The sequence below is a fragment of the Fusarium poae genome, chromosome 4 (genome assembly GCF_019609905.1).
Source record: "Fusarium poae strain DAOMC 252244 chromosome 4, whole genome shotgun sequence".
In the NCBI taxonomy this organism is placed as follows: Eukaryota; Fungi; Ascomycota; class Sordariomycetes; order Hypocreales; family Nectriaceae; genus Fusarium; species Fusarium poae.
The window spans coordinates 7,382,371-7,402,999 of record NC_058402.1 but is presented as its reverse complement, the minus strand read 5'-3'; the positions used below and the strand labels follow the sequence as shown (position 1 = coordinate 7,402,999).

The window sequence follows — 20,629 nt, the reverse complement described above, 5'->3', positions numbered from 1 at the left end:
TTATATGGGATGTATCGTCTAAATAATAAGAATTGGCGACGCTGATGGCCGAGGTTACTACCAACAAAAGAACCGATGACGTGAGTGACCTCGGAATCCAGGGTAGCCAAAATTGAAAAAGAAGCTCCAAAAAATGACCCCTCCAAACCCCCACTCTGATGTGATGGGAAGCTTCAATGAGTGAAAAGCTGCCAAGGTACGATTCCTCATCTTCAACTTGAACAAAAACATCTACACGGGATATCATTCGAAAATGGCTTCCAAAGTATTTATTGTCACCGGCGCCAGTAAGGGCATTGGCGCTGCCATCGCTCAATACCTTGTCAAGCAATCCCACAAGGTTGTTATTACAGCTCGATCAGCTGAGCCTTTGGAAGGATTGAAGAAATCGTATCCTGAACAGGTTCAGTTCATCGCCGGTGACATCGTCGAGCCTCAAGTACGTGACGGAGAAGCGTTTTGAGAATTTTGAACTAATCATTTTGATCAGATGCCTACGAAGCTAGTAGACCTTGCCGTGTCTTCATTTGGCAAGGTTGACGGTCTTGTCGTTAACCACGGCATGTTGATTCCAAACAAGTTCGCTGATACTTCTCTTGAAGAGTGGAAGAAGGTTTATGACATAAACGTCTTCAGTGGTATCGCTTTGGTAAGGCGGACAGTCATATGCAGTCGTGTACGTACTACGCTGACAAAACCAGGCACAAGCTGCAATCCAAGAGCTACGCAAGTCCAAGGGATGCATCGTGTGGGTGTCATCAGGAGCAGCAACAAAGCAGTATGCTGGGTGGTCAAGCTACGGTTCATCAAAGGCTGCCTACAACTCTATCTCGGGTCACATTGCCATTGAAGAGCCCGACATTACAAGCGTTGCCATTGCACCAGGTCGAGTAGACACCGAGATGCAAGGCGTCATTAGGTCAGGAGGCAAGGAATCTATGAACCAGGCGCAGTACGAATCATTTGTCGACGCCAAGGAGAAGGGCATTCTGCTCAAGCCTGAACAACCTGGCAATGTCATGGCCAAATTTGTTGCAGACCCGCTTAAGGAGCTGAGCGGAAAATTCTTCTCGTACGTTTCACGATATGCTGTGGAATCAAGGACTAACGGTTATGCAGATGGAACTCACCAGAGGTTGAAGCGTACCAGGAATAGAGTGGACCTTGGTAGTAAGAGATCGTGGAACTTCTGTATATCTCAAGCAATGTTAGCTTATGTCTTGAAAATAATGTAGATAGACAAAAGGTAGAAAGACAAATGCAAGTCAGTCGAAAGATGAAAATACGTTTGCTCCACATAGAGTTTCGGATTTAGCATGGAATGTAAGTTTCTTCATCATAGCATTTGATTTCGCGGGTACAAAAAAATAAAATAAGTTCTTACCTGATAATCAGTCGCACGCGACGGTGTTGAATGACCAGACCCGATAGCCTAAGCAGCAACTGCCTGATTGCATATTAGTGTATGATCCAATATGTTGTCCAAAACAAGCGTGCAGTCGTATGCGCTCAGGAAATGGTTTTGACGTCATTAGAATCCGAGTCTAATTAAAATATAGAACATCACGGCGTATCGAAGGAGGGCTACATGCTGAATGGAGTCTTACATTGCGGCATGGTTGGTAGGAAGTAGCCTAGACTTTGAGTTGGTTAGCGACTGGTCAAGTCGAAGATCAAGCTTGGAAACAAAGGTGATTGCGATCGATCAGTTCTTGTCCATTTGGCACAGGACGAAGTCAATCAGCACAGGAGGCTTGTCGAACCTCCTAAGCCTGGGGCGACAACATATCTCATCATGCGATGTGGTGGGTAGGGAAATAGAAAAAACTTACCCAGAAAACTGGCAGCTGCAGTGGTTGAAAGCATCGCGCAAAGCGAGTGCGTTCAGGGTATAGCAAATAAGCGCAATAGGCGCTATCATATAGCAGAGCAAAGCCGTTGCTCAATCGGAGCTTTCTGGCATGTTTGTGGTGGGAAAGGAATGAAGGAAAATAGAGAAAGAATGTGTTGATGAAGAATAAGAAATGGAAATTTTCGAGAGATGGAAGTTCTAAAATAGACGTGAATAATTGGTCCGTGCGCTGAAAAAAAGACGCGCCCTTGTGGCTCTACCTGATTTGGGACCTGAGGCTTCTTTGCTGCACTGAGGAAGGTGCAGGTCAAGGTGGGGTTATTTTCTAGCTGCAAGAGCAGGAGCTCTCAGATACAAAAGAGGCTTGCCCCACCACTCATGGGCCTGAGTAACCATCCGTCTCCTTCAGCCTTGACGTCCTATTGAAGATCATCAACGATATAAGAAAGACGAAGAAAAACAACCACAAACAACAACACAAGCACAGCAACAAACCTGTTAAAGGACCCCGCGGCATAAAAATATTTGCTCATAATCTCTGGTCATTTTTTGTTAATTTTACTGTTTCATCTACACTTGTCATCGCGTTGCAGCCCTGCAACTCATCGACACCCAACCGCGTCGTCTTGTTGTATACAGTCTGTCCCAGCAAACACTCTCTATCACCACTTGATTCACAGATTTCAACTCTTTCAAAAATATGTCTGATCACGAGTTTGGAGGTAAATTTGGCTCTGGTGTCTTTTCTCTCTCTATGTTTTGTTTCTTGTTGTGCTTCTGCGTACCCGAATCTGATCCGTGATGAGCATCACCAATGCTGCATCACTGCTAAGAGAAACGATTCTGTGATTCAGACTCACTTCATTCTTTTGTTTAAATTCAACGCTTTTCTCTGTTGTTTTTTGCTTTCTAAATCATTATCATCATCATCATCATCTACACTCATGAAGGCCAAACGTTTTATTCTCATATGGTCCTTTCCATCTCAACCATCATACTCAATATTGAATACACTGCATCCTTTCCATATCTTCACATCATGCCTCTTCCAGCATCAACCAAGTATTGGTTAAAGTTCGACAGCGGCACACTGGGTCGGCTATTCATTTCTCACATGAGAACCTTTGCTAACAATCTTCTATAGGCAACGAGGATTTGTCCCTGCCCAAAGGTATGTTGTTGCCTACCTCACGTTAGTTCTGAGCTAACATAACTACAGCTACTGTCCAAAAGATTGTGTCGGAAATTCTTCCCGCCTCACAAGGCGTGGCCTTTGCTAAGGAAGCTCGTGACCTCCTCATAGAATGTTGCGTCGAGTTTATCACACTTATCTCATCAGAGGCAAACGAAATCTCAGAGAAGGAGGCAAAGAAGACCATCGCTTGCGATCACATCACCAAGGCTCTAGAGCAACTAGGCTTTACTGACATGGTTCCTGCCGTCCTCGAGGCAGCGGCCGAGCACAAGGAAGTTCAAAAGGTACATTTCTCTTTTCTTGGCATAAGCGACTATTACTAACTGTTTCCAGGGTCGTGAGAAAAAGGCAGACAAGTTTGCCAACAGCGGCATGTCTATGGAAGAGCTTGCTCGTCTACAGGAGGAGCAGTTCGCCGCTGCACGTGAACGCCACGGTTAAGAATCTAAATTGTCTCATGGGTCATGTTGAAAGAAGAAAAAGGGCGTCAAGGTATTTTGGCATTGCTAGGCGTTGACGATCAGGACTGGCTGGACTGCACTGAATTAGGCTTGGATGAGCCTGGGATTTTGTCATGACGGAGCGGGCGGGTTGGGTTGGCTGACTCGTTACTAAATCACTTTCGCTTATAGATCAGGGATGTACAATTGGAATTGCATTTGTTTCTACATAATCATGACTGAGAATCTGTTTTTATTGACCAACCACTCAACCCACTTTAGAGGAGGTTAGTAGCTTACCTTGACCAGGTGACTGACTATGTTATAAGTTCATGACGTGGTCAATATCATCAACTCTATTCTGCCTAGTATCTTTATCCATGCCAAGGTACAAAGGTTCCAAGGTTTATATTCCATTCTCTGCTGCCTGGTAACTCAATGTTTGCTGTATGATTCACTTACAGTATCCTTATCGATAAGCCCCAAAGTGAAAAATGATGTAAATCTGATATCCCCCACCTTTGATTAAGACTTGACTCCCACCCTACAACTCAAATTGTATGCGCCATCAGCATTCGTAAAATTATCACACTTTTAATATCATCGTCGCCAAAATAGGTCGAAGACGAAAAAACAAAAACAAGCCCGGACCACGCGTCCCTCGTTGGCTTCGTCATAAAATGGGTCAGGAAGAGTCCTCCATGAGTTACAGCGGCCCGCCCGCAACGCTCACTGAGCGGAGCTTGGCCGCTGTCGCAGATTACATCAAGTCAGGTCGTTGCAAGCGTATTGTGGTTCTGACTGGCGCTGGTATCTCTACTGCTGCTGGAAGTGAGTATATAGGATATACAGATACCTTAGTCTGGATCTAATCAGGGTACCAGTCCCCGACTTTCGATCGCCTGGAACAGGTCTTTATGCCAACCTCGCTCGTCTCAATTTGCCCTACGCCGAAGCCGTCTTCGATATCTCCTACTTTCGCGAGCACCCCGAACCTTTCTATGTTCTAGCAAACGAATTGTATCCTGGGAAATTCCACCCGACCGTATCGCATGCCTTCATTGCTCTCCTCGCCCGCAAGAACCTCCTCCAAATGCTTTTCACTCAGAACATCGATTGTCTTGAGCGCGTGGCTGGAGTACCTTCAGACAGGATTATCGAGGCTCACGGAAGTTTCGCAAAGCAGCGCTGCATCGAGTGTAAGGAAGAGTATCCGGACGACAAGATGAAGGAGCACGTCTTTGGAGGCAAGGTCCCCCATTGCGACAAGGAAGGTTGCGAGGGACTCGTCAAGCCTGATATTGTCTTCTTTGGCGAACCTCTGCCCAAGGCTTTCGACAACAATACTTTCCAAGTCGCAATGGCAGACCTGGTCTTGGTTGTTGGCACAAGTCTAAGCGTGTACCCCTTCGCTGCCCTACCAGGTTTGGCGCAAGAGGGAAAACCTCGTGTGCTATTCAACATGGAGCAGGTCGGTCAGCTTGGAAGTCGATCTGACGATGTCATGGAGCTGGGCGATTGCGACTCAGGCATCCGCAAGTTCGCTGATGAGCTCGGCTGGCGCGACGAGCTCGAGGCGCTGTGGAAAGAGATCGTCGGTGATGCCGAGGCAGATAGACAGAATAGTGGTAGAGAAAAGGAGGCGGTGCAAGATGAAGTCGAGCGCTTGGCAGCCGAGGTCGGAGCTGTTGTCATCGACGACAAGACCGACGACAAGACTGATATCAAGCAAGATACAAAGCAGGATGTGCTTTCGTATAACGAGCCAACCAAGATTGAAGAGGAGCAATCCAAGACTGAGAAGAATAACTCAGAGCCCGCAGCTGCACCTTCATCTACAACGGCCGCAGAGGACGAGGGCAAGGAGTCACCAAAGACCGAGCAACTCAAGCCAGAGAATCTCGAGGAAATCGAGGCCGAGGCAGCCAGGACAGAGTCACTGGTCACAGAACCCCCCAAGCCACAGCCATCGAAAGAGGAAACATTACAAACAGACACGCCCACTGCTACACCCGCAGAATCCATTTCTAAAGAAGAAGAGAGCAAGTCTAAATTCTGAGAAGAATCCATGATAAAAAAACGAAAGAGATGGGAAAGGGATACCGGGAGTCAATAGCTACGAATCATAGCCATCGCAAACACTGCTGGCAGACGAACTAGATGAGTTTTCTTATGTTGGTCACGACGAAATACGTTAGTTGGGTATATGGTTATCTAGATAATTCGTGCTGGCTGAGGTCACCACGTTTGCTAGTCTAAAAAGAAATGTTTCAAAATCATCTGGCTTTTGGGTTGGGTAGCATGTGAGCTGAGCTACATATGGTGGTAAGACCAAGTGTCAAAAGTTCCGGCATATACGAAATTCTGCCCTACGGTGCATGACTGCATGCCATCCATCCTTTTTACTGACAAGGACAAGGGGTTCAGTGAGATAAGCGAAACGGAAAGTATACGCTTTATGGTCTGTAGTGGTTTCATGGAATCATCACCATATATTTTGAAAAAACTAGCAATAGGTCCTGAAAGGTATCAGACTCCCGCTCTTGCTGACACATTTCATCATAAAGATACGATACGACCGCCGGAAGATGCCTTTCTCGTATATAAACCTCCAGCGAAGAATGACAACGCTTAACCAAAGGGTATCTAGCTCACAGTCCGCTATCAATCTGCACCGGGATGTTGGACAAAGTCCAGTGTCCCCATTGCCGGCACGTTTCTGCTACCACGTTTGGTATACGTAGCTTTTGAACCTTGTCCGGTTCGGTAAGAAACTGCGTGAGTAATCCTGCCGAGACATGCCACGCGATGTGACAGTGGAACGGCCAGACACCTGTGAGTGTGTGAGCAAATGCTACCATGGCGAGGGGTGAAATATGAGGCTGAGTCAGGGGGAGACATACCTGGATTATCACCAGCGTCGAATTGAACGACAAGGTGTCCTTTACCCCGGACCTGAACGACGTCACGCCGTTGAGGATTGTGTTTGTTGATGATTGTGCCATCCCATTCGCCTGGTCCTTCGTGTAGGACGTACATATTGAATCCGTGAATATGCATGGGGTGACTGTCAAGTCTGTGTCAGCAATTATGAAGAATCACATGCTTTTAACGATTACTTACGCGACAGGCGTCTTGTTGTTGACCACAACCCGGACGCTCTTTGCCTTGCCAGTATTGATCACGTTCCACTCCTTGTCAAAAGTATGATTCCCAAGTTTACTCAGGAGCAGAGTTGGACTGTTGTAGTTTGTCCTTGCAGCCACACCACCCAGAGACCAGAGTGTGATGTTGCTTGCGTTCTTGAATGAATCTATATCAAGCTCAAGGACCTTGTCGGCTGGAGGTAGAGGTAGCTTCATCAAAGGTCTTGTCATACTTAGATCATCATTTGCGCAAGTCGCGGGATCAGGTATATTCCATGGCTTTGACTTGGGTTCCTTTTTGTGATTTGCGTTGTCGTAGTAGATCGCTGCGAGAGCATTCGGAGCAAGGGCGAGACTGCAGTTTGCGGAAATGTTGGCACGCATCCAGTATGACTCCAACTTCCCATTGCCTTTGACTAATACATCTGTACGTTGACCAATGCCAAGGGTAACGACTTTTGTCTTGTATGGTTCGACGGGAATAAAGTCATTTGCAATAACTGTCATTTCATGGCCGTCGATGGAGAAGCGTTGTATGGCTTCGGCGCTAGGGTTGATAAGGCGTAGGCGATGCACTTTACCACGTCTGAAGCGAAACTTTGAGATTCCAGCATTATTTTTGCAGGGTGTCTTGTCGCCGGGTTTGACACTGGAGCAATTGAAGTTCATCTTTCCATTGATGAGATTGCTGTCAGAAAAGACAATGCCGGGGGCGCCAGGTTTCATGATGTCTTCCACAAGGTCGAAATACTCTTTGTGGTACCAGTCGCTCAACATGATAGGCCCAACATCAATATCGTAGTCTTTCCTTTCTTGCGGACCATATATAACCATTGGACCGACCAGTCCCGCCGAATACTGAGCAGAGTAGTGCGAGTGATACCAGCTGGTACCGTAAAGGTCCGCGATAAAGGAGTATGTATATGACTGTCCCGGCGCTATGGGGCATTGAGTAACACCAGGAACGCCATCTTCCCAGGGCATGCCTTTCTGGAGGATTCCATGCCAGTGCAGAGACAGGCCTTCATCTTCCAGTTCATTGTACACAGTGACTTGAATTGTGTCACCCCAGTTTGCTTCAATAAGGGGGGCAGGGAACTGTCCATTGACAAGAATTGTAGACAACTCATATCCATCAGGGGCTATCTTGGCCCGGTTGACGGTAAAGTCGTACTTTCTGATGACACCAGTATTGGGGTGATCCTGATAATAGTTTGTACGAGTGTTCATAGTACTCCATGGGTAGCCATTGGGAGTAGGGTTGTCAGTGAGGAAAGTTGGCAAGTCTGGTGCATCCAGCGTTCCATATGTAGATTCTCTATAAATAGATCAGCAAAAGGCTATACAGATAGTGGGAATCTTGTCCTACCCATTGGTCTGAAATTGAGACAGTTGACCTAGAGCCCCTAGGTTGAACTGGTTACTGTTGGTATTTCCCATACTGAATAGCTGAGGTGTTCGGGAATCTCTGGGGAGTAAAAGGCAAGCTCTCTCATCTTTGGCGGGAAGCAACACCAGTCTATATAGACCTCGCCCTGACAGGAGGCGTATGGGAGCCAACCCTTCCATAGCCACAGCATGAGGCGCTCCTAACAAGGACAAGGTATGTGCCGGAAACCCGCGAAATAAAGCCGCTTCTGCTGAGGCCGGGCGATCGCATACGGGGCCAATCTTGAGCTACTGTAGGTCAAGGATAAGGTAGTCAGCCAGCCAGCCAGCTGATATCTACACAAGAGGGTGGTGCTGGTGTTGTTGAAGACTAAAGTTTAGTGAGATGGGACCACATGGCAGGGCCCTACTGAGTCAAACCCAGCTGCAAGCCATGATGACCGTGAGCACACCAAAAGCATATTTCGTGAAGCATAATTGTCCTATCAGGTTGGGGTTCAAGTCCTCGCTTGGTCATACGTAAAGGGAAGGTTGTCAAGAGGACATCGAATGTGGCGGAATGTCCGGTAACTTAGATGCCTCAGCCTTGGACGTTGAGAAAATAGACACGAGATTTAGACCTCTTTCGAGTGTCGTATATTTAGATGACCCGATCTTAGTCGTGCCCGCGGGAGGATTAACAACTAGGATAACCCCAGATCGTATTTGTCCCGGTTTTGGCCCGGTGGAAATGACTGTCTCAGACAGGCATGTCCATCACACGAAAGTTTTAAGCATGTTGGTTATCCCCGGGTACGTAAAAGAAACAGTCTAGACCCAATGGCGTCGAAGCTGTAAACAACTGGACCAACAATACGAAATTGTTCATCTTTGTGCTGCTGACATTGTTGTTGGAGCATAACATGATAAGCTAGCGCCAGCCAACAATGCATATTGACATCGTTAGTGCAAGGCGTTGGCGTTATGCTCTGAAGCTGGGCAGCCTTCAGCACTTGACGACATTGAGTGCAACTGACTGAAAATCGTGATACAGCAAGAGTGCAGCTTCTAGTATCGATCTGGGGATCGTCTTGTATTCCAATTGGCGTCCGATGCAGTCCAACCTCAGAAAAGAATTCCGGTAAGGTTTTGACGGCGTAACGGCGCAAGGCGGCGGGTTCCTCATTGAGCAATTCAGATCATCAAAGCGCCAATTGCGATCGACTGATCATAATCTGGTAGGGACAGACAGGATATGACAAGGAGTCAAGCTAAGTGCGCATGTCAGCTTCAGACATGTTGGTGCGAACAAATTATGCAACTTCTGCATAAAACGGATCAAAAGAATGCAACAGCATAATCAATCCTCAAGGGAATATTCTGTCGGTGGACGATGTAGTTCAATGTGCATAAGCTGTAAGACGTGAGCGTTGGCCCTCAGTTGTCCCTAAGAGAGGAAATCCGTCAAGCCGGCAAACACCAATCGCTAAGAGGCATGGCGCAAACTGTATAAAAGCAGGATTGCCAACCGCCTATTGCATATGCAGAAAAGGCTGGTTATTGAGCGCCATCCCATTAAATCAACCAAAGAGGTTAGTACAAGGAAACTTTCAGCAGCCGAAAAGTTTCCAGCTCAACAACACCACAGCGCGGTTGTCAAAACCTCGTATTGGGCGCCGTGGGGTATGCCAACATGCTGGGTCGCGTTACGGTAATGGTGTGTCGATCATGTCCTGTCTGCTAATGTAACCTGGACGGTTGATGGGCTATATTGAACGCCACAGCTCACTCGCCGCCTTTCAGCAATTGCTGTGTAATCTTTTAACTGCATTCACAACACAGATAATGAGGTCACTTGAACCTAACAAATGCGGCGCTCAGTAAGGGTCTGACAAAATGACAAAATGCCCTTGGAGCACTGAGACATCCAACCGTCACTGAATGGACCGCTGCATTATCGATTGTGGGTCTGGGAGCTTGACAATAAGATTGGTCCATTTTCGAAATAGTTTTGATATATTTTACAGAATGCGGCCATTAGATGCCAGACTGTACAAGGTGAACGTCGAAGTCGACTGGGTATTGCTCTCGTATCGTATGATCTGTCGCTGGTCTCATGATTTCCTCCATGCGGGGTTTGCCATCAGCATTATAGGTCGACGTTGGGCTCGCATATACATGTCGTGCAGTTTAGGGTCAGCATCAGATCGAATGACACTGCCGATGGACATGAAGAAGCTATTGTCTCGGTTAGAAGCTGTATATTTCGATAGGGCTGGACTTTGAATTACCCAAAAGTCGCACCGGAACCGGCCATGTACTGGCCAAGGGTCCTCATGATGCCGTTAGGACCAGCGCCGTATCGGAAGATGTTGACGGTTCCTGAATATTGTTAGCTGTGAATATAGACAGCAAGTACAAGACTAACCAAAGACAAAGCCCATGATGACACCGACAGCTAGAGAATGTTAGAAAAATTCAAACATGGACTCAAGAACCAAGCAAGTGAGTCATACTTCCACCCATCATGGCACCCATCTTAACTGTTTGGTCTGTTAGCGAATGTTTTCTCAATTGATGATATCGGCTCAGCATACGCTTATCGGCTGTGGAGGGGCCGTGCTGGCCAACGTTCATAGGAGCGACAGGAGGCATGTTGAGGATATTAGTTCGGTATACGGAGTGTCGGTGTTGAAGCTGACAGCAGTGTCTTGACAGTTGTTGACGAGGTATGGGGGATTGAACAACTTGGGGCAAAGAATTGCAATTGCTGATGAAGCTCTATTGCGACGACGACTTCCTCAAATCCTATGACCTATGAAAGATGCTGTCATTGGTCGGCTAGCCAAGTGGACCAAGTGTTCGGGAAAAGGTCGGTGCGTGATCGCAAAGCACAGGCCATTTCTGACTTACAGTGTGACGACTCCATGGATACTGTGACGAGGACGTCACGTGGTCCCCTTCGTGGGTCAAGATCTAGCTCCACAGCACGGTTTAACTCGCATAGAGACTGTCTTGTTCAAGTTTTCTTCAGACGCTTTCAGTGCACTCGCAAGACCGTCTTGGACATACTCGCTTTTGTTCTTGTGCCAGGGGTTATGCGAGCAGTGAGCACATGCCAGACAGAGTCTTTGGGCGTGTGCTCCACTGTGCGCTCAGTACTCGTGCTTTGAGCTGAGGACGACCGGGGGCTCCAAATTTGAACACGCCAACACGCCAAGCAGCGCTTAGCGAGACCTCCCCCGTACTGTCACTCACTGTTACGGCAACCTCTCATCAACTCACTCCACGACCCTTCAGCTCGACCACTATCATCGTTAGCGACTTGAACCCTATTTCGACATCGCGATAACCTCGTGCTTGGTGAGTTAAGGACCCTCTTTGGCCGTCGCTGGCCCGACTCGCCTTTTGACCCCTGTCCCGCGGTACTCTTGGGTCATCGCCGATCGTCTATCTTGATTTCCAAAAACCTGTTCCCAGCCACGAGCTCATGATTTTTCTTGTCCACCAGCAACGTCAAGCCACACTGAAGTATTGATTATCCAACTGCGTTTCATTACACCTGTCACGTCTCTTGTTGTCGGTATTCAGCATCGCTTCAGCCTCTCCTCCGCCGGTGGAGTGACATCGATCCCCTGGGCGCGAGTTGCACACGTCTCTCCTCCATCCGGCATCGATCTATTTTATATACTACGAATCTGTGTCTATCGGCCGCAAGCTGCTGAACCTCAACCATCCTCATGACCGCAGTCGCAAACCCGCCAAACTTTTCCAACTCGAGACAAGCATGGGGTGCAATTAACGGGAATCATCAAATGAATTCAGAAGAAGGCCGAGGTGGCATGGGCATGTTCGCGCCGCGCAAGCCACTTAGTCGGTCCAACTCATCCTCGTCTGTCTCTTCAACCTCCTCGAATTCTTCCGCCACTACAGTTGCCTCGAACGGATCTCACGCCAATGGCACACCTTTGTCTTCGACTACCGATCTGAGCCAATGGTCGGCCAACGGCGCCCCTCGAAAACGACCCCAACCGAAAACCCCTTGGCCTCCTGGGAAAGGAGAGTATCAACAACAAGACATGTCTCGAATGTCCCAAGGCAGAGCTCAGGGCATGATGGCCACCCACGGACCTGTACAATCCGGTGGCCAGGTTCAAATGGCCCCTCAAGGCATGATGCGTATGCCAGGTGAACAAGTTCCTCCTGGCCAACCCGTACTATACCTATTATCTTTAAACGGCACATTTGAACGAAAAACGATTGCTGTTCCTTTTGCGCCCGAAACTCTACGAATCGGCCGCCAAACCAACCAAAAAACAGTTCCGACACCTACCAACGGTTTCTTTGACAGTAAAGTGCTTTCAAGACAACATGCTGAGATATACGCGGAACGAAATGGCAAGATCTATATCCGCGATGTCAAGTCTTCAAACGGAACCTTTGTTAACGGCACTCGTCTATCTCAAGAAAATCGTGAATCCGAACCGCACGAGCTGCAGACTTCTGATCACCTTGAGCTCGGTATCGACATTGTTAGCGAGGATCAAAAGACTGTTGTTCACCACAAAGTAGCCGCCAAGGTCGAGCATGCCGGGTTCATGAGCGCCTCTAGTAATGTGATGGATATGAACTTTGGCGATCTCGACCCAGCAAACGGTGCCATGATGATGCCATCTGGACCAATGCAGTTGCGAGGCCGTACCAACAGTAACGCGTCTGCAGCCAGTAACGGTCGGATGATGCCCAATGGCGTTGGAGGAGTAATAAATGTGCAGTCCAATGGCATGCCACAACAACGACCCTTCTTTCTTACACCTGTTGCGACCGATCAAATTTTGAAGCGACTTGCGGTATGTTGAGTTCGTATTTTCTGAGATTTTTGTACTGACTTTGCAGAACGAAATGCGCAATGCTCGCCTCCAGGCACAGGACCTAGGTCGGACTAATCAGTTCGTCCATACGCTACTATCCAAAGATGACCTCAAGGATCTCGAGAAGCCCGAGGCTATGGAGCCCTCTAAACCTATGCCTGTAGTGAATGGGATGGCAGCACCTTTCCGGGACCCCAAAGCGCGGTTCTCAGATCCTCCTGCGCCCCCGCCCCAGCAGCCTCTTCCCGAGAAGCCTGATTTCCCCTCACTCAAGCGTGGCCCAACTGAACGGCCAAAGTCAGGGCCTCCTAACTCTCCCGTCCGGCCTGATAATCTCAGCCAGATTGTTCAGCTCACCGAGGCGCTGAACAACGCTAAGCGAGACATCGATTCACAAACCGCCCGTATGCGTGAACTGGAAGAGATGCTGCAAAAGGAGAGAGTCGCCCGAGAAGAAGCCGAAGAGTTGGCGAAACGATTAGAAGAGTCAGCCACCGTACACATGAACGGATCGGCCGTGACTGGGGAAGTGGAACCTTCGGTTGAAGTGACTGAAGTTTCGGAAGACGAAAAGACCATCACCGCTGTTCCTGAAGTCGCAACAACCGATGAAACACCTGCTGTTGACGTAGCTCAGGAGACAGCCACAGCTCTTCAAAGCCGTATCGACCTGATGGAAACCCAGATGCGGGACATGAAGGAGCAGATGGAGGAGTGGAAGCAGCGATGCGAGTCTGCTGAGTCTGAACGAGATGCCGATAGAAAGACGCTTGCTGAGATGGTTGTTCAGCTGCGTGCCGAGGAAGCACGACGAGAAGCAGCAGAAGAGAGAGCCCGATCACGCTCCAGAAAGCGAGACGCAAACACCAATGGTGTTGTTGTTGAGTCAACCGCAAACTCCGTCGTACCTAAAGGCATCGCCGGACCTGTGGATGCCGTGGAGCCTTCGGTCGACGAACCATTAGACGCCCCGACGTTATCACGAGCCAGCACCATCACACCAGCAAGTAGTAGTGTGCGTGGTCAAGATCAGCGCCTCCAAGCTGCGCTACCATATGCCTCTATGATTGGTGTTGTTCTGTTCGGCATGGGGTTGATGGCCTATATCAATGGATGGCAATCCGAGCCCCCACGCCCTGAGCAATAAGTTGTAGATGTACGAGACGAGTGGACTGTATGAGGAGGAACTGGGGTACATGATGGGTTGCTGTAAAAAGGGGATCACGACATTATATCTTCGTCTTGGAAGATTTGTAACTTTCATGAGCGGTATTTTCATAATGCATGGTGCGGCTATGGACTTGGCCCATCAACGATGAGACGATACAAGACCACAGACATGGACATATCCGATCCAAACACTTTTCTTTCCTTTTCTTTGTTTGCCCGTACTATATATCAACTTCCTTTTTTTGTACCAACGGTTAGCAGCAAACAGACAACGACAACAAATCTGGCATTCGAGGCCTCTCTGGTAAGGGCTGAAGGTCTGGTTCTAGTCAGGCTTTGAGGATAACGGCGTTTTTCTTTTGTAACCCCTTCTTTTCTTCTTGACAATATCCTGATAAATGGGGGAAGACTTTGCATCACAAGGGATCGAGCAGTGGGCTGAAACTCCCGAGACAGCGTACAACTCTTTTTTTCCTTTGCATATTTAATGTACTTGGCTGAATATATTGGCTCTTTCGAATCAATGACTTGTTTGTGCTGTGAGTGTTTATGTGTGTCGCTTGGGGAATGATGGCGTTGGCGAGGCACTCAAAGGTTACTACCAAGTGATATCGAGTCGATGAACCAGAGTCGTATACGTCATTTACACAATTCTTTCAGCTTTCTCGGGTCCGAACTTTGTTCCTCTTCATCTCGGATTCGCTTCTGTGATGATGGATTTTCCATTTTGGGAAATGACGCTAACCACTTTTCGTATTCAGATCGGGAGACTATTGGCATGTAAGTGATGGAACATGTTAAGAAGCAATAGAAACATACTCCTTGATAAGAGTCATTTTCTATATAAAGAGGTCTTGATCTCTCACAAACAAACTTCAAAATCATAATATTCATCACCTTCAATCATGGTTTCCCTCTCTGTTGTCCAGCGAACCAACGCTTCAGCCTCATCAAAGCTACCACCACCAGGCCTCGTTGCCGTCTTTGCCGGTGCAACAGCAGGTATCGGTGAAACAGCCCTGAAAGCTTTCGCCAAACATGCTCCTCAGCCCAAGATTTACTTTATCGGTCGGTCTCAAGAGGCGGGTGATCGACTACAGATTGAGTTGAAAGACCTAAACCCAGAGGGGAGTTATGTCTTTATACAAAAGGATATGAGCCTGTTGAAGAATGTTGACGAGGTGTGTCGAGATATCAAGAGTAAGGAAACGGTTTTGAATGTGCTGTTTATGAGTCAGGGGACGCTTAGGATGGTTGGTAAGTTGTCGACTCTGCCATGTTAGTTGTTTATACTTACTTTTCAAGATACCGACGAAGGACTTCCCATGGTTATGGCACTGGGACATTACTCCCGCGCTCGTCTCACAGTCAATCTCCTTCCTCTTCTCCGAAAGGCATCTTCTCTACGAAGAGTGGTAACAGTCATGGCTGGTACACATGAAGGACAGATTTTTTCAGATGATATCCCTTGCCGCAACATTCCCTTCACGAGCATTCACCGCTCCCGAGGCCACATGTGTTCCGCCCTCACTCTCTCCCTCGAAGCGCTGGCGCGTCAAGCACCAGAGGTATCGTTCATCCACAACTTCCCCGGCTCCGTAGACACAGATCTCATCCGTAGCGGAGACGGTGTCATGATGCACATTATGAAGTACTGGTTCAAGATCAGCATGACCGTCAAGAGGTCGTGGCTTCCGAAGGAGGAGTGTGGGGAGAGACATGCGTGGTTCTGTTGGAGTGGAATGTTTCCTGATAAGTTGCGTCGCAGTGAGAACGGTGTTGAGAGTGATGGGGTAGCGGTTGGTGTTGATGGGAGTGAGGGAAGTGGTGTGTATAGTCTTGATTGGGATGGGGAGAGTGCTGGGGATGAGGTTGTTAAGTTGTTGGGTGAGTATCGAGAGGAGGGGATGGTTGATAAGGTGTGGAAGGACTTGGAGACGGAGTTTGTTAGGATTACGGGCAAGACTTGTATCTAGAGATATAAGATCGAGATGCAGTTGGATAGGAGACCACTTCCACGGGGCAATGCCAGAATCAATGTATCATGTTAGTGGTATAAGCCAGTAGTAACAGAAAGGTTGCCCGGCCTCCAAGTTCAAGGGTATAAAGATAAATAGCCTGTTTGATCTAAATACCCAACATAAACTGGTACAATAATTTTATTGCTGTATTCTAGGTAGTGGCCAAAGTTTCTGATGCCTTGGGAGGAGTTATAATTGCAGTGAAGTTTCGCTGACCGCCTCCATTGACCTCAGCCTGATGGCCTACTAATTTCTTTTCCTATACTTCTAGTGGCCTACTTTTCCGATACCCTGGCGAGGGGTGTGCATCATCAAGTTGACCTGATATTATCGTTGGTGGTATACAAGACTTCGGAGTTGAGGTTAAAATTGCAGTGAAGCTTACACGCCCCCAGAACACGTACAATTTCCACATTTGGGGGTTTCTTATTGGCAGACGCCTTATCCAAAAATAAAATAAAAACATTTCTTCAACAAGATTGGGTTTCAGACAAGCATGACTGTTATTATCAATGCTTTAACTTTAAACATCAACGCACAGGCTCAACGGTTCGGCTTCATCGGAAGCCAAAGTCAGAAGACTTATGTATGGTCCATCATGAAAGTAACATCGGCCGGTATTCAGCTTTTCCCCAAGTCCGACCCGATTGCTAGACGGGGGAATGTATGATGCCGAGACTGGGGCTGTGTAAGCTATCAGAGGATGGAGTGACAGGTGCCCGGATTTCAACTGGCGGGAGCTATCTTTGACAATTGGGGTCTGGAACAATATTGTACTCAGATTCATGATAACCGTTTGCTTCATGTTTGTATGCTATCAATCGTAATGTACAGTACATATGTAATGGAATGACTCTTACTATATCCCATAGTCAGACTGTATTCCCTGTCTTCCATTGTCGTTGCCGCTCTCTTAATGTCCCAAACGCCAAAGTTCAATTTTTGCAAGTGCCATCATGTTCGCTTCAAACACCACGTTATATTCCTCCTCCTTAAGCTGTCTCAATGGACGAATCCTTTCTCTTGATCTCCTTCTCTGGGTCGACACCTCGCTCCCACTCTTCCCTCTCTCGCTTCATGTCTCTCTTGCACCATTTGATAGTGATGATGCCCCAGACAACAGCCCAAAGGAATGGAACAGCCCATGCAACACCGTAGGCGCCAGTGGCCGGGACTTGGGGAATAACGGAGATGACGGTAAGGGGAACGGCAAGGACGAGTGCCGGGATGGACCAGAACCAGGACTGCTTGTAGACCATCTCTTGGAAGCGAGGGCTAGCCTTGTAACGAGCTGCTAGAGCCTCCCGGTAGGGCCGGCCACCAAGGGCATTAACCGCGATAACATCCTCGATAAAGTAGTAAGCACCTGGTAAGACCTGGAATATCATTAGTATTATGAGACCCCATGTTTTCAATCGTAGACATACCTTTTCACCCTTGGCAGTGGAGCTAATGCGAAAAGGTGCAGGCCAATTCATCTGGTGGTAAAGAGTGATAAGGAAAAGGGTACCGCCGTAACAGTACAGGATCGCCGGAGCAGGCATACAAAGGACTCTCAACCACACATTATGAGGCGCGCTGCCAATGATGAACAAAGCAGTGACGACGAAAATAGTAAGGGTGGACGAGTACGTCAGCATATCGAAACACCAACGGCTATTCGTTCCCAGGGGTCGATAGAACCTGTCCACCTTGATCAACCGGAGGGTCCGGACTCCGAATTCCACGTACGTGGGACCACCCCAGATGGTCGTCACAACAGCAAAGATGATCCAGCCTTCGACGTCGCCGGCATATTTCAAGCCATAGTATAGAGCTATGGGAACGGCGGATGCGTCGACAAAGACGAGGAATGCAAAGATGAAGAGTCTCCAGCGCTTCCAACCATGATGCCAAGTAAACGGAAGCTGCGGTAAGAGATGGGGATTTTCGTCGTAGTATTCTAGGAGAGTTGTGGCTCGTCGTCGATATTCTTTTTCTGTAGCTGCTCGAGAATCGTAGTATGCTTCAGCTTCGGGACGTTGAGCATATGATAAGCTTCGTCGAGGTGCATCGGAACTCCTTCTAGGAATCTCCGAGGTTCGCCTTTGGCCTTCGGATGTTCTTCTAGGAAGCTCTGCAAAGGCTGAGTCGAGGGGTTCGCGTGGTGAAGTTGGTGATGTCAATTCTTCGGGGATGTTGAAGCGCACGCGATCAGTAGAGGATTGATGAGATTGTGGAGGACGAGTGACGCTGGTATCTTCTTGTGATGGAAGAGCCGAGTTTGATACTGGAGCAGCACTACCCCTTCGCACTTCAGGCATGATTGGAGGGGAGGATGATGATTGTTTATTGATGTTTTGGTGGTGGTAGTACAATATGAAAAGAAAGGTGAAAAGGGAAAAGAGTATGATGAGCTGAGTTTGTTGTAGTAAGACAGTGACAGACGCGGAACCTAAGACAAGAACGGATAGTTCAAATTGTTCTAGGGAGAGGATCCATCCAAGTGGCAAAGTTTAAACTAATTGAGATTGAGAGAGGGAAGGTTCTTTTAAACGAACGGACGGTGCAATGATGATTGTGAGACCGACAGTAACAGTAACAGTGATGAGTTAGTTGGGTAGGTAGTTCAGGGGGTCTATAGACAACTAACTACAGCACTATAGATAATGGCCTGTAATGACCTGGACCTCTGATTGAAGCATGACGTCTAAAGGCTCCATCGACTTTTTCCCCTTTGGCCAAGAAAAGAGACGCAGCCAAGATTCTGTCAAAGCTTCGCCAAGCGACGTCATTGTCGGCGGTTTATGTGGGGCCGCATTCGGTAGCGATGAAGTCACTGATCGTCACTAAAACTCCGCTTACTTACAAGGGACCTACAGTACATGATCCATCGTGATGCCCTAAATTTAGAGCCAAGAAGAATCTCAATAGCACATAAGCTTATTAAATAGTTTAAATTCATCTTGAAGTCTGTCTCACATGCTGTATATCTGGCTAATGTCAATAAATCACAGATGATACTGTCAACTGTAATTATTCACACTTGGGATGGTATATCAGTTTTGTTACATATCAAATCTATCTCGTATCGCTATCTAAACAACAGACAATATAATATGGGCTTATCAAACACGAACCAAACATCCCTGATCATTACATCAGACATCAGACTCATGCGACTCCCCTTTCGAGACCCTTGTATATTTCCCCGGCTTAACATTTGATCCCTTGCCCTGAGCAAAGCAATTCTCTGTCTCGGGCCACTCATGCGGTCGAAGATAATAAGCATCTCTCTTTTCCATCGACAACATTCCAACTACATAATACGTCAGTCACAGGATTGCGCTCATAATAACCAAATACTTACTAAAGTCAAACGGATCAGCCACATACATAACCCAGTGTCGCTTGTGCAACCACCCAGGTCCCATACGTTCCGTCTTGCCATCAAAGTCGAGATACTGTCGCTGATCACAAGGCAAATACCGTCCAGGGTGGATAATATTAAGCCAATAAGTATACAGAGCAACCGGAATAGCTTCCAGCACGTAAAAGGGCCACTCGCGCTTCATGAGTGCATGGCTGTTATCCTCGCCGCTCGCAAGAATGTCCCGAAGCTCAAATGTCTCGACGGCGCGAAAGACACAGCGGATAATAATCAGTATCGAAGTACCGTAAAGCATAATGAATAATGTCTTGACATTGGAAGGTAGCATGTTGGCCCGCGAACAACGCCTGTGAAGAATTCCAACCATGGCAATGAATCCAATCTCGATCGCAGCTTGGAGAATAACAGCAACAGCCATAAACGTCGCACCAGAACTCAGACGATCCTTGTCCTGACGTCCGTTTCCTGCTGCGATCCACGATGCTCCAATTGCAGTGAAGACTTCGACTAACGAGCCGAGAAAGACGAATATGTAGACCACGCGGTTCGGGTTGATGATGGAGTGCATGGGCAGGTAGTGCATCAGTCGTCCGAGAGTGTTGTATTCGGCAGCAGAGTAGATGGGTGGTGCAAGATAAATAAAGATGGTCGATATCATGTACAAGGGAAGACTGTCTGGTTGTCGTACTGAGATGGCTCTTATGACCCAGCCGATGCAAAAGAAGAGACTGGCATAGAACATGAAGAATGTTACCCGCCAAAATTTATAACGACTGTAAGAGTTAGTATGTTGTCCTTGTAAGAGATATTCTGGTGGCATGCCTGTTCTGTACATAATGTCCAATTAATGATATACCAATTATCACAGCTGCAATAATTGGGAGGATCTTGTTGGCATCGTAGCCGTACAAATTATCTTTTGTAGGATTCGCCATGCTTGTAAGAGTGAAAATGAAAACAATGTCTTGAGTAATTGAGTGATCTGTTCTATCAACTACCATTTCAATGTCTTTATATATTATAAATCCTGATCACAACTACCGTCATGGCCCTGCATATCTAACAAGGCGCAGCCATAGCCGTCGCCGTTGAGTAAGCCTTCCAGCCCTACAGCGCCGCAAATCGACAGTTGTAGTAAGGCTTGGCGATTGCCCCTGGTTTAGTGGAACGTGAATCTTTGCTCATTGGTTGTGTCT

General features: G+C 47.6%; 9 protein-coding genes across 9 annotated transcripts; 5 read left to right on the top strand and 4 right to left on the bottom strand.

Moving 5' to 3' along the window:
- Window positions 1–253: 253 nt before the first annotated feature.
- Window positions 254–1,156, top strand: FPOAC1_012480 (uncharacterized protein; the record flags this gene model as incomplete). The annotated part of the gene is made up of 4 exons (XM_044856836.1): window positions 254–439; window positions 491–649; window positions 702–1,072; window positions 1,120–1,156. 4 exons carry the CDS (start codon window positions 254–256, stop codon window positions 1,154–1,156), a joined length of 753 nt encoding a protein of 250 aa, XP_044704149.1.
- Window positions 1,157–2,891: 1,735 nt separating this feature from the next.
- Window positions 2,892–3,488, top strand: NCB2 (negative cofactor 2 transcription regulator complex subunit ncb2; the record flags this gene model as incomplete). Its single annotated transcript, XM_044856835.1, has 4 exons — window positions 2,892–2,946; window positions 2,997–3,023; window positions 3,072–3,331; window positions 3,381–3,488. 4 exons carry the CDS (start codon window positions 2,892–2,894, stop codon window positions 3,486–3,488), a joined length of 450 nt encoding a protein of 149 aa, XP_044704148.1.
- Window positions 3,489–4,167: 679 nt separating this feature from the next.
- Window positions 4,168–5,546, top strand: FPOAC1_012478 (uncharacterized protein; the record flags this gene model as incomplete). The annotated part of the gene is made up of 2 exons (XM_044856834.1): window positions 4,168–4,318; window positions 4,372–5,546. 2 exons carry the CDS (start codon window positions 4,168–4,170, stop codon window positions 5,544–5,546), a joined length of 1,326 nt encoding a protein of 441 aa, XP_044704147.1.
- Window positions 5,547–6,138: 592 nt separating this feature from the next.
- Window positions 6,139–8,073, bottom strand: FPOAC1_012477 (uncharacterized protein; the record flags this gene model as incomplete). The annotated part of the gene is made up of 4 exons (XM_044856833.1): window positions 6,139–6,320; window positions 6,391–6,554; window positions 6,611–7,951; window positions 8,003–8,073. The coding sequence occupies 4 exons, from the start codon at window positions 8,071–8,073 to the stop codon at window positions 6,139–6,141; spliced, it is 1,758 nt and encodes a 585-aa protein (XP_044704146.1).
- Window positions 8,074–10,115: 2,042 nt separating this feature from the next.
- MGR2 (subunit of TIM23 translocase complex) lies at window positions 10,116–10,656 on the bottom strand (the record flags this gene model as incomplete). Its single annotated transcript, XM_044856832.1, has 5 exons — window positions 10,116–10,239; window positions 10,293–10,383; window positions 10,430–10,459; window positions 10,518–10,544; window positions 10,599–10,656. The coding sequence occupies 5 exons, from the start codon at window positions 10,654–10,656 to the stop codon at window positions 10,116–10,118; spliced, it is 330 nt and encodes a 109-aa protein (XP_044704145.1).
- Window positions 10,657–11,741: 1,085 nt separating this feature from the next.
- FPOAC1_012475 (uncharacterized protein) lies at window positions 11,742–14,019 on the top strand (the record flags this gene model as incomplete). Its single annotated transcript, XM_044856831.1, has 2 exons — window positions 11,742–12,851; window positions 12,898–14,019. 2 exons carry the CDS (start codon window positions 11,742–11,744, stop codon window positions 14,017–14,019), a joined length of 2,232 nt encoding a protein of 743 aa, XP_044704144.1.
- A 928-nt stretch (window positions 14,020–14,947) lies between these two features.
- Window positions 14,948–16,018, top strand: FPOAC1_012474 (uncharacterized protein; the record flags this gene model as incomplete). The annotated part of the gene is made up of 2 exons (XM_044856830.1): window positions 14,948–15,299; window positions 15,348–16,018. The coding sequence occupies 2 exons, from the start codon at window positions 14,948–14,950 to the stop codon at window positions 16,016–16,018; spliced, it is 1,023 nt and encodes a 340-aa protein (XP_044704143.1).
- Window positions 16,019–17,055: 1,037 nt separating this feature from the next.
- FPOAC1_012473 (uncharacterized protein) lies at window positions 17,056–18,366 on the bottom strand (the record flags this gene model as incomplete). Its single annotated transcript, XM_044856829.1, has 2 exons — window positions 17,056–17,439; window positions 17,491–18,366. The coding sequence occupies 2 exons, from the start codon at window positions 18,364–18,366 to the stop codon at window positions 17,056–17,058; spliced, it is 1,260 nt and encodes a 419-aa protein (XP_044704142.1).
- Window positions 18,367–19,203: 837 nt separating this feature from the next.
- Window positions 19,204–20,175, bottom strand: FPOAC1_012472 (uncharacterized protein; the record flags this gene model as incomplete). The annotated part of the gene is made up of 2 exons (XM_044856828.1): window positions 19,204–19,361; window positions 19,413–20,175. 2 exons carry the CDS (start codon window positions 20,173–20,175, stop codon window positions 19,204–19,206), a joined length of 921 nt encoding a protein of 306 aa, XP_044704141.1.
- Window positions 20,176–20,629: the final 454 nt, after the last annotated feature.